The sequence below is a fragment of the Musca vetustissima genome, unplaced genomic scaffold (assembly GCF_032173495.1).
Source record: "Musca vetustissima isolate MV318-11 ecotype Yass unplaced genomic scaffold, APGP_CSIRO_Mvet_v1 utg2304, whole genome shotgun sequence".
NCBI classification, from domain to species: domain Eukaryota; kingdom Metazoa; phylum Arthropoda; class Insecta; order Diptera; family Muscidae; genus Musca; species Musca vetustissima.
In genome coordinates this window covers 251,277-264,247 of record NW_026880246.1, presented here as the reverse complement: position 1 = coordinate 264,247, position 12,971 = coordinate 251,277, and the positions used below count along the sequence as shown (strand labels likewise).

At 36.4% G+C, this 12,971-nt stretch overlaps 1 protein-coding gene across 1 annotated transcript in view; it reads right to left on the bottom strand.

Annotated features, from left to right (window-relative positions):
- LOC133325733 (dynein axonemal heavy chain 5-like) overlaps positions 1 to 7,217 on the bottom strand; it is a 40,658-nt gene extending 33,441 nt beyond the window's left edge. The window contains 3 exon segments of the mRNA XM_061534456.1: positions 2,386 to 2,536; positions 6,803 to 6,962; positions 7,030 to 7,217. Of these exon segments, the coding sequence (XP_061390440.1) occupies positions 2,386 to 2,536; positions 6,803 to 6,962; positions 7,030 to 7,194 (476 nt within the window). The 5' untranslated portion in view covers positions 7,195 to 7,217.
- Positions 7,218 to 12,971: the final 5,754 nt, after the last annotated feature.

Genomic DNA, 12,971 nt, shown 5'->3' with positions numbered 1-12,971 from the left:
ATAGTGATGTCTGCCAAGTTTCGAGCAAATCGGTTCAGATTTAGATATAGCTCCCATATATATTTTCGTCTGATTTTAGATAAATAGTGCATCAGAGTCCCTACATATCTTTCGATTTGCACGAAATTTGGCATATCGTACTGAATGAAGTATAGAAGTATGTATGATCTGTGTTAAATTTCCTGAAAATCGATACAGATTTAGATATAGCTTCCATATACATTTTCGTCCACATATATCTTTCGTAATGAACTTAGTATAACCTATAAGTTAGATATAAATGCTGCACCGAATTCCCCAGGTGGGTCCGATTGGCGTAAAATTTTGCACAACTTATTGAAGTTATTCCGAGATAAAGTGTGGCAAGTTTTGTTGAAATTGGTTCAGATTTGGATATAGTTCCTATATATAGGTTCGTCAGATTTTAAGTAAAATGTTCACCAAAGACCCAAGTTATATAGTTTATATAACCTATATTGCTTATATACATATTTTCGTCCGATTTGAAGTAAATGGTGCACCAAACTCCTCATGTTTATCAGATGTATATCCAAATAATCAACGGGTATCCGATTGATATATGCTTTAAATTGATTTACATAATTTTGTCCCATTGAAATCAACTCTATATCTGAAATGAAAAAATTAGTATAGTTTGCAGAAATACATGTTTATGGGTCCAATTTCATTTTACTGGTTCTTCAAAAATGCGACGTCTGTTAAGATTCATCTGTTGTATATAGCCAAAGTGGTGAAGGGTATCATATAGTCGGCCCCGTCCGACTTTACTACCACCAAAATCGCCGAATACCAATCCGTTGGACTATTGTGTCTTGAGTATTTTGGAAAGCAAAGTTGGCACTAAAAATACCCACGCAGAGCAGTGTGTGACACACTGCTCTGCGGTATTTTGGTCCACTCCTGGCGAATCGCTTGCTTGAGGTGATCGACACGTGGGTATTTTTAGTGCCAACTTTGCTTTCCAAAATACTCCAGACACAATAGTCCAACGGATTGGTATTCGGCGATTTTGGTGGCCAATGAAATCGTCAAGCGGCCAATGAAATCGTCACACACTGCCCGAATGTTGCTCTGCGGTATTTTGGTCCACTCCTGGCGAATCGCTTGCTTGAGGTGATCGACACGTGGGTATTTTTAGTGCCAACTTTGTGTGACGATTTCATTGGCCGTTTGAAGGCCATAATTCGTACCAAAGGTGACCAATTCGAAAGAATCTAAACTTATTCTAAAATTAAATTCTATTTCGATATTTTTTGCTTTCATTCAATGACATTTAAAACCAGTGAGCGGAGCAGTATAGTCGAACGGGGCCGACCATATGATACCGTCCACAACTAAAACAGCCGCAAACAGGTCTGACCAAATACTTGGTCAGACCCCCTTCACCTTGTAAAATATGTGATGTTCTGCATATAATAATTGCGTCTAGAGCGACTAGAAAATCTGTCAAAATTAAAGTTATTGGTTCTTTGCACCCCCTGAATGAAATCTCAACTTCACCGAAAACTATAGGCGTCGTCCTTGACCATAATCGGAAGTTCTTGTACAATTTCAAAGCTATCAGCGCGACATTTCCGTCCTCTAATGGAGTAATAGTAATACTATGCACATAGTCACCTTTACCTAATTACGTATAACTCCCACATCAGAGTACATGCAGCCATAAGTTTGGTATCAATTTGAAGGTCAACAACTCCTCTTGGATATACTATCAACTTCTCGGATGTATGTCCTTCAGGAGCAAGTATATACGCCCCATAATACAAATTTTGTAATTTTTCACACAAAGGTCAGGGTCCATTTGACCCGCTAAATATTGACCGATCTTTATCAAAACCGGCATGCTTATTCTTTGGCACGATCCTCTTCTCCATGTAAAATTTCACGATGTTCGGACCATAACTGCGGCCTCTGGAGCAACCAGAACAACCGACAAAAATGGAGTATTTGGTCCATTTCATCCCTTAAATATTAACCAATGTTTACAATAGGGGTCTTCATTGGGCCGAACATATCTTCCATGCAAATTTTGGTGAATAACTGTGGCCTGTAACTGTGACCTGTCGATCGAATCAGCTAGTCGAGATATGACGATCGGTATACTTAAAGGTGGGTCTAGGACCAATATTTCGCGGCGTTACAAACTCTTGGGGCTGCACAAAGCTATAATACCCTGACAACATAGTTGTGTAGGGTATAAACATTTAAAAATTATGGCGTTTGACTGTGTTGCAGTTTTTTTATCTCACCCTGTAATGTCCCATCAGGTCTATTTAACAAGTCAGCTATTTTAAACGGTTTAAAATATATTTAACTTCTACATACAGTGATGCCAATTTCTCCATTTCATTTCATTTTACTCACAAATCCTTTTGGAATCCTTCCTCGGGCAATTGTTTATTTGTATTTATGCGAAATATGTAGATGCATATACCGGTAAAGGCACACGACCAACCATCAGTGAGAAAGAGTTTTTTCTGCTTGGCTGGAGCCGAACCACCTGGTGATGTTCCGCCTATATGGAAGAGTAAAAAATCAGTTAAAAAACACATACACATTGACATGATTTCAATTCAAAAAAAGAAATTGTTAATGAAAAATAAACATTACATTTGTTAATATTGAGTAAATAAATAACAGCAAAAATGGCGAGAATTATTTGAGATTTAGCGAAATGTTTGCTATTAAAAAACGGCAAATAAACGAAATTTTATGAACTTTTGACTTTAAGTAGAAATGTTAAAGATTTAAATATTAATATACATGATAATGAATAATAATAGTAACGGACTCAAATAAATTTAGAGGCTGAGAGGGGAGATGAACTAACACCGAAAATTTTCCATCAACATATTTTCTGAAACTGTTTTAATTAATTAATTTAATATAATATAATTAATTTTATAATATCCTGTGAACTAACTATCCGATTTTAACTCAACTGTGCACATCCAAATAATTTAACCAAACCCTTTCACGTTCAAAGAGGGGGTTTATCGGTTCAACAGTGTGAAAATTTGTAAATACAATAACAAAAGAATGGACTGACCGATTTGTTCTAAACTTTGCACATCGTAATATTTTTGCCAAGCCTAGTTCTAGTCCTAGGTAAATAATAAACCCTAAATATTAAGCGAATTATTCCCCCGCTGGTACCACCACAATGTGTCATATAGAGGACCAACTTTGTAGGTGTTTTGAATGTCTTATGCGCACTTTCCAAATGAAGTGAATTTGTAAATGCCATCCCAACCCCGATATAAAGAGCCTATCAATTGTAGATATTATTATAGTCCTAGCCGAATTTTCTAACCTTAGTGCCTGTAATTCGGTATTTGTTTTTCTTAGAGTAAAAAAAAACTTGCTGTTAAACAATTTACAAAGCCAAAGGTGCCGATTAATTATTTCGAATAAATTGACGTAAACCAAGTCACGGACACGACAAATCGGTTTCATGTCAATTTGAAAAGTCTTTATTAACATTAAAACAATGGCAGCTTGTAGTTGTTAGCTCTCAATGAAAATTCAATTCCAAATTACGGGCACTCATGTCGAAAAACTGGGTCAGGAATTCCTTCGCAAAAGGGGCGGGACCTTTCGGCATAGATATATGTCCAAAAACCATTAAGCTTTCGACATATTTACAGCTACTTTCCTAAACCTAGAATGCTAAATAACAGGGTTTAAAAATGCGGCACATATTTTCCAGATAATAATATTTTAGCTCGACAAGTGGGCCTAACGCCAATCTGCAAAACTTTGATAAATTCCAGAGAAACATGATATTTTAAGCTTGCTGGTTGTGGTTGACTTTCCAAATTTTTGCAAGGGTCTTTGAGATCGGTCCGCGGTCTGATATATCGGTCCCGAACGTGCTATAAAATGTCTGCCGAACTCGCCTCTCTGTCCACTGAAATGCGAGATTTCATCTCACGGCAGCGGGACCATCATAACAATGACTTTTTCGGATGTATAGGTAAGTTAAACGCAGCTTTAGACCGATCACTCCAAAATCGACCATTTTTCTTATTGAGCCAAAAAAGAGCATCGTCGCTGAAACAATTTTTCGATAAAAATGTAAATCTTGAGCCAACTTTCCAAGAGCCCATTCATCAAGAAATTCCATGTCAGTGGAGGAGAATTGGATTTTTTTATGTACCATTTGTATGAAACCTATCAAAATTATGTATGTGTGTAAATTTGGACCAACTTGAGCAACCGTGGCATATACCATTTAGTATGCTGTAGCACAGTGCACTGTCCACAATTTTATCTCGTGTAAATCGAACAGACGTAAGCTCCTCGATGAACCATTTACATAAAATCTTCCAAATTTCTATACGATATGTAGATGCACAATTTACTTAAAATTGGACGAAACTATATATGGGAGATATATCTAAATTTGAACCGATTTCGACAAAACTTCGCACACATAAAACTGGGCCTAATCTAGTACTAATCATGTACATCAAGCTAATTAGGTTCAGTTAGGTTAGTACGCTGTGCAAATTTTTGTCTCAATCGGACAAATATTGCAAGTTTGGGGCACAATATACCTAAAATCGGACGAAACTATATGTGGAGCTATATCAAAATCTGCATCAATTACCACAAAACTTTCCATACATTAAACTGGGCCTATTTTAGTACGCTGTGCAAAATCTTTTTTCAATCGGAAAAATATTGGAAGTTTGGTGCATCATTTACCTGAAATCGGACGAAACTATATATGGGAGCTATATCTAAATTTGAACCGATTTCCACAAAGCTTCAATATTGGGAGTTTGGTACATTAATTACACAAAATCGGACAACATTATACATGGGAGCTATATCTAAATCTGAACCAATGTTGTCCAATTAGGGTTCTTCCTTTAGTCAAATAAGTGACCTGTGCCAAATTTTATCCAAATCGGATCATAAATACGACCTGTACTTTGCTCACAAAAATACATAGACAGACGGACGTGCATAAAGGAACCATGGGTCTATATCGATTATGTTTGCCTGTTACAAACATATGCACAAAGACATAATACTCTGTACCACTGTGTGAACAGCAAAATAATTATTTTTACTGCGAATTTTCACCCTTCCAACGAGCATAAATCTGAAATTGTTTGATCGATACTTTACGAGAAATCAATCAGTACAGCCATCTGCGAAAAAATAATGGATTTCTTTTTCCTCAAGCTAATATATATAGAAACAAAAATTTTATCAAGCAAAAACAAAAGTTTCTTCATTTCGAGCAGAGTACGCACTTCGATGTTAGTCCTAATTCAGTACTCACAGCTCACTGAAGTGGGATTGACAAAAGTGTATCTTCAACAGATATCGACCAATATAAAAGAGTTTATAAGTTCGATAAAGAAACCGAAAAATTTTCCGCAACATTGAAAAAGGGAAACATAGTCCTTACTCAATGATGATACATTAATTGAAGTACCTTGAAATATTAAGTGCTATGTGGAACATACATATAACGTAAAGACCCACAAAGTACTTCGGTCTATTATACATCCTAGAGTATTGGTTTACAGTTTTCTATACAATGTATGTCCGTTTGTCTTTAAGGTTATTTCGTTAACGATTTCAAATTTCGACGATTTTTAACAGGATTATTGACTTCCCTCGAAAATGAGCAGAATGATGGACATAGAAAAATATTTCTGGGAAAATCGCATATTTTTTACCAAAAACCAAACTGGAATATAGGGAAGATTTCAACGATTGGATTTATCCAAGTTCATATGATAACTAAGTAGGTCCAGAACAGGGATGCATGCCCTTGCACTCTAGCGGCCAGCTCAACTCACACGGATTCTTACGCTCATTTGTTTAGTCGTCGTTGAGACTTCAACAAGTAAACATATCTATGGTGGCGTGTATTATTTTTCGGCTACGCTTAAGCGGCCCAAACATGTCAAACATGTACGTTTGATCGGTTTGAAGCTCCTAGACCACAAAAGAATTAACAAAACTTTATTTCGAATTTGGTTTTTAAAGATTGAATATGGACAGCGATAGTGACGACGTAAAAAGACCGAACTTTGTTATTTAATTAAATTTTTTTAATCTCATTCACACCGATGGAAGGCACATGTTTGACGTGTGTGGAGCGCTTTAGCTTTGTATACTAGTCTCACAAATACATTTACACATTGCCATCCTCTCACCGTGTGCATCACTGGTCCAGAATTACGTGATCAAATTTGGAACTGAATCAGTGATGCACACGGTGAGAGGATGGTAATTTGTAAATGTATGTGTGAGACTAGCATACAAAGTTAAAGCGGGCCACACACGTTAAACATGAGCTTTCCATCGGTGTGAATTAAATTAAAATAAATAAAATTGATCGGTCTTTTTTGCGTCGTCACTATCGCGGACCATCCTCATATTTTAAAAACCAAAGTTTTGTTGATTCATTTGTGGCATATCAGCTTCACACCGATCAAACGTACATGTTAGACGTGTGTGGTGCGCTTACTTGTTGAAGTCTCAACAACGACTAAACAAATGAGTGTAAGAATCCGTGTGAGTTGAGCTGACCGCTAGAGTGCAAGGGCGTGCATCCCTGAACTGAATCGATTAATTGTGTTTGAGTTATCGTGCCCTCAAATCTTTACACTGTTTTGAGAAAAATACCCTAGTATTGGGAAACTCTCTCGCTGCCACCTGTCGCTTACATAATAAATGGAATATATCCTTCCCTTAACATAAATTGCTACATGATGACCAAATTATGCAAACCTTTGCAAATAGAATTACTTACCTTGAGGCGTCTTCGAAGTACTGGGAGTCATTCCCGAACGAGATGGTCCCGGTTTATTGGGATCCTGAACGGGCTGAGGTTCGGGTTCATCAACCTCTTGGAAAAACCACAATAACTTATTTTTCATATTGGGCAAGAAAAGTTGATTGATTTCATCCAACTACAAGATAAATCGAAACAAGAATATAAACATATTTCGAATTCTTTAAAAGCAAATGTTGTCTCACCATATCACCCTCAAATATATAATCCATCAATTGATGGCGCGGCAATTGGGTGGCATCAATCAGCAGTTGAAAAGTGAACTCCAAACGGGGATCCATCTCCCCACGTCGAGCTTTGCGTTCACATTCTTCACGACGACGCTGTGCTTCGTCAGCGTCAGTAGCCATTTTCGGTTGTAAATTGTGATATCCATTGGTGGGACAAATAAAACAAATAGTTTACAGCAAGGATTTTCAGGAAGTATTGGATGGAATATGGTATCGTATGAGGGAATCGTAGAAATTTGTATTTCAAAAATCAAAAAAGACAATTTCCTTAATATCGAACGGGTGACAAAATTCAAAAAATGTTCGTTCAAAAACAACAACAACAACAGTAGTATTACACAAAGTACAAAATAAATAGCAACTTTGAATAGTATAGGATATAAATAGATGGTAAAATATCTTCAACACCAAGGGATCAAAAATCAATTCCCTTTTTTGGATGAAGATTTCAAAAAATTGAGTGAATGTACAAATTTAGTGTAGAAGGCCAAAGGAAATATTTGACGTATAATTCTTATCAACATTAAATAAAAACTCTTAAACATGATTTTTTTGCGTCTATATTATTGACCTTCCACCATAAAGTGCCAATTAGAAAAATGTGAAATCATGCATAAGGAAATATAGATACATTTTCAAAATGTATTTCAGTGCCACAATTCAAGTCAAATACAAAAATAAAATAGCAGACTTGAATTTTGTTTTATGTTTAGTGTAAGTTAAAATAGGTTTTTGTGTAATTTTTATTAGTGTAGTGTTTAAAAAGTTTGTAAAGCTCTCCATAAGCCTCCGGTGTATTTATAAATCGATACAGCCAATCGATTATTCCAAACCTGGAAATAAATTCCTGGTTTCGGTTTTGTGCCAATTAACAAAAACGAACAACACAAATTCGGAAGATTTTGTACCTTTTTCCAGGAAACGAGCACTATTTCCAGTTTGTTTTTACCTTTTTTACCATTCTTCTGGAAGATTATTTAGAAAATTATTATGTGGAAAACTAAGTTTTGAAACAAACAAAAAATACCCCCGCAAATTAAAACTTAACGGAATTTTCCAAATATATTAAATTTTGATAAACCTTAGGATAAAATTGATAGAGACCTACGATATAATAGTCTGTTTTGCCATTCTTAACATCTTCTAAAGAAAAATCATCCAACAATTAACTCGAGTCATATGTGGAGCGCATTTAACAAAATTTAACATGCGGAATATGGAATGGAAATTTTTATCTAGGAACTCTACATACGGAAAATGGTTAGCAATCTTTCAATGGGGGTTTATGTCAAAGCTTGCCCCTATATTGAAAACATTCGGTAAATATCTTTGCCACCATCGGAATTACAAATAACGGCCTCTTCGGTTTGAAAATGCGGTTAAAATCTTCAAAATACTAAAAAATCTTTAAATGGGGGGTTATGTCAAAGCTTGCCCCTATGTTGAAAACATTCGATAAATATCTTTGCCACCATCTTAGAAATAGGAATTACAAATAACAGCCTCTTCGGTTTGAAAATGCGGTGAAAATCTTCAAAATACTAAAAAATGCCGAAATATAAAGCTATATCAAAACCATGACTTATTTTTGTAGAAGAAGTTGGAATATGCATGACCATCAACATATTAAAAATTGGACTGGTAATGTATATGTAGGCTAATCAGAAATGATTGCAAATACAAATCTGATCAGATTTATATATTTATTGTATCTCCTCAATCGTAGCAAAACGCCATCCTTTCATCGGTGTCTTTAGTTTTGGTAAGAGGAAAAAGTCAGCGGGCCAAGTCCGGTGATTACGGTGGTTGAGGCATCATAACGGGTTTCTTTGGCCTTGTTGCTATAATTCATGGTGCACCTCGGTGAAAGCAGTGATCAAAGCCTTAAAGTTAGGCCGATATTGGCGGCCTTGGCTCCTCTAAACGTTTCCATACACCGATGATTCGTCACCAGTTATAAAAAATAGCAATTTTTATAACAATCTTTTCTGCCGCACATCTTTTCCGAATCATGATTTCCCGGAGTAAACATGTACACCATTTCTTTAATCCATTTGACCACCTAAATATTGACCGATCATTAACAGTAATTCTTATCAGTTGGTCAGATCCTCTAACTCGCGTAACATTTGTGATGTTCGGCTTATAATGGTGGTCTCTAGAGAAAACCAGGCAAAAATAAAATTTTCCGCTCATTTCATTTCCTAACTATCATCTGATCACCACCGAAAAGTATAGGCTTCGACCTTGACTATAAACGGAACATTGGGAAAATTACATAGCCATTAGCACGACATGTAAATATGTAAATATATACGCCACATACTGCATATGTGGCCATTTTTCACAAAACAGACTTGATCAATTTGACCCGCTAAATATTGATCGATCTTTATGCTTAATCTTTGGCTAAATCCCTTCCCCATAAAAATTTTTTGGTATTCGAGTCATAATAGTAGCCTGTAGAGCGACCAGAAAAACCAAACGATAGATCCATACCTCTACTCAGCTATTCGTGATATGATCGGTATACCTAAAAGTAGGTATATGACTAACCGGAGCAATCTATTATAATTTTAGAAAGTTAGAGGTTAAACAGTTTCGAAGAACTTCCTGCTTAACTCTTCAAGACACCTTTTTTCTTCTGAATTGAAAATACGACGGACGTTCAATATAAGTTGATTTCTTTATATCCTGGAACAGCACGACATGGTAAATGGTATCGAAAAAAAACCAAGAGTCACGATAACAGTTCGGATTCACGTTTTGTTTAGATTCAGTCCCCTTAAAATATGTGTGGAAATTAAAACGGGAAACTGCTTCTTGGCATACTTTCGTATCGGGACCTTTTTACTTTCCAGGATTCAGGAACTTGGTGGGTGGCTAATGACAAGTTAAGAAGATATGTTTCAAAGATTACGATGTCGTACTTATTTTGTAATTTGTATTTGCTCGATTTACTTTTTCCGGCAACGCTTCAGGTGGTTTAGCAGCGTTTTCTGTTTGTGCTCACTTACTAGCCTGTTGACTTCAAGAGTAAGTTCTCTGGCCATTGGCTCTCATGACATCATACGACGACAGTAATGAAGATTTTAGAGTAGAGGTAAAAAAGTTCGGGAGATATGAACCCACCTTGAAGAATTAAGTGTTTCACTGTACGGGGTTTAGATTTTTTTTTAATTTTACAGGCATATAATTGATTTCCAACATTTCAAACTAGGCCGGAGTTTGGTCATCTTTATGTCCTCGAACAGGTCTGCATGGTTTATAGTACCGAATGCCTTTGATAAGTCAAGATCCACCTGTTCTGTCGAACTGTTTGTTCTTGTCAAGCTCTCTTCTTATAGATGTTGCGTGTAATACCGTTGCATCTTCCGAAATCCGAAATCAAGTGTTTTTGCTACTGGAGACAGCAGTGATACATTATTTCATTTCCATTGAGATTCCATCTGGTCATAAGGCTTTGGGTGTCTTGGCGTTTCGAATAACATCTGCAACATCATCTTTCGTTAATTGTGGTGGTACGTCCTCAGCTCGGAGAACTCTTATATGATCTGGTTAAGTCTTCGTCTTATATATGTGGCGTGTAATGCTGTTGATGTGCTTTGCATCTTCCGAAATCCGTATTTGCTACTGGGGACAGCAGTGAAATCGTCCTGTATGATTTACCTCTGCCGGTCCCTTGCTTCAGTAGCAGCACATTTTCAACAATACTTTACTCCAGGTTCATTCATTTGCTTAAACATTTCCATTGAGATTCCATCTGGTCATAAGGCTTTGGGTGATTTAGAGTTTCGAATAATATCTGCAACGTCATCCTTCGTAAATAGTGGTGGTACGTCCTCGGTTCGTAGGACTCTTATACGACAAAGCATACTTCTGTTTGCCTTGTCATTCTCGGACTGATCTGTGAACAGCGGGTTAAAATAACACGCACACCTCTTTAAATCTGTAACTGTAACGTCGCTATATTTGACGACCTTTTTTTCTGGATTCGAGATTCGTTGCCCACAATTTACTTGTTTCGGATCCAATCTTGCAAAGCTTCTCCTCTACTTCCCGTTGGGACATTCTCATTAACCGTGCAATTTGTTCGCCAGCGCTGTACTCCTCTGGGCGTCAGCCTTCATAACTTCTTCGGCACATTTTACATTGAGAATACGTAGAAAAGCAATCAGACTCGGTACTGTATAATCCACACTTTTGCTAGAACCCATTCTCTATCTTAACTAATTATTGAGATTAAAACCAGTTGAGATTACAGTTTTCAGGTGTCAATTTTGCCAGACGTATCCGATCACATTATCGAACTTCGTTTAAAGGTGCGTTGTACAATTTACTACAATAAAAAATCATTTATCCGGTTTTGTATTCTTTGCTCAACTTTCTTCATTGTGCCCACTTTATGCCGAATCTGAGGCACACACACAAAACCTCGCAATATACAACAGAGGCCTTCGGCGATTTTGCCACATCGGTCATTCTGTGGAAATCACTCACACTCATTCAACAAATATCCTACGATTGGTATTGAATCCCGTTAACTTGTCTATGGACTATAACATGGTAGCTTCGTGCCTAAGAGAGTAAAACTTTTAATTAATTATCGATCCCATTTTAGGTATTTTGAAAGTCCTCTTCGCATTTTCAGACCGAGGTAGCTGTAATTTATCATTTGGGGTTGTCGAAGGATGGCATAACTTTTCACTAAAAAAATGGTTACATATTTCAATTTTGTCTCCATATGAAATCCACGCAAGTTTTTAGATAGAAGGTCCTATCCACATTTTTCAAACGAGGGCAGTAAAGTATGAAGTTATGCTACCCCCTTCCGATGTAATAGAACCGACGGAATTTACTTTTCGGTAACTACACAAACTCTTCTTCAAACACCTATTTTTTTGCTCATTTCGTAATATATTATAATTTATTATATTAATTTCCATATATTATTAATTTTCACGACAACAGTCGTTATTTCCATTTAATTTTCCACATATGGAAGCATTTCCTTCATTTCGTTATTAAACCTTCTGTTAGTACCTTTGTGTCAAATAAACAACTTACTTCACTCAAACAACATCACACTTCCACACAAACCCAAACATGCAATCACACTCCTTCAAACATTTTCATCCTTCAACACATACACCAACCAATCACACACACACACGAAAGTTATCGAAATCACTGCAAAACATCACACGCGAATCAAATTCCTACTGGGTAATTTGTTTATCAACATCAGTTATCGATTAAACAAATATCTCACATAGATGGCATGCCTGTCTGTACTGAGTGGCGACTGCTGACTCAAAGATTACATAACCTGCTAAAAGACAGACTTAGATGTTACGCAACAGGAAAATTCAAATGAAAATATCAAAATTCAAATTTTCTTTTTTCATTTTATCACCTGGAGTAAGTCTCCCTCTTCTTCCTCCTCTTCGGAACTGGACTCGTTGCGAATTTGTGCTGCATGCTGTGCAAATTGTGCTCGGGTATTCTTATGGACAAACATCCTTAAGGAATTGGAGTTGTCCTTCAGGTGGACCACCACACGGAAAACGTTAAAAAGAATTCAAATATCCACAAAAATCAAATGAAGGATATTTTCCTCTTGTTATACGTTACAAAAACTTTCCACAAAATTCAAAAAATTTCACAAATTTTCAAATATTTAGTATATATTATTTATTTTTTCTTCTTTGATTTCAAGTTACTAGTTTTATTCCGTCTATCTTCAAGGGCTGTCGATTGTGTAATGAAGTTGTGAAAAAATCAACGACTATTGCTAGTGCTCCTTGCAGGATACACCGTATATGGCTGAATAGTGCAGTTTGAATTGTAACCGCTTAGTAACCGGTTGTTAGGTTGCCAAAATAAACAACTAGCTA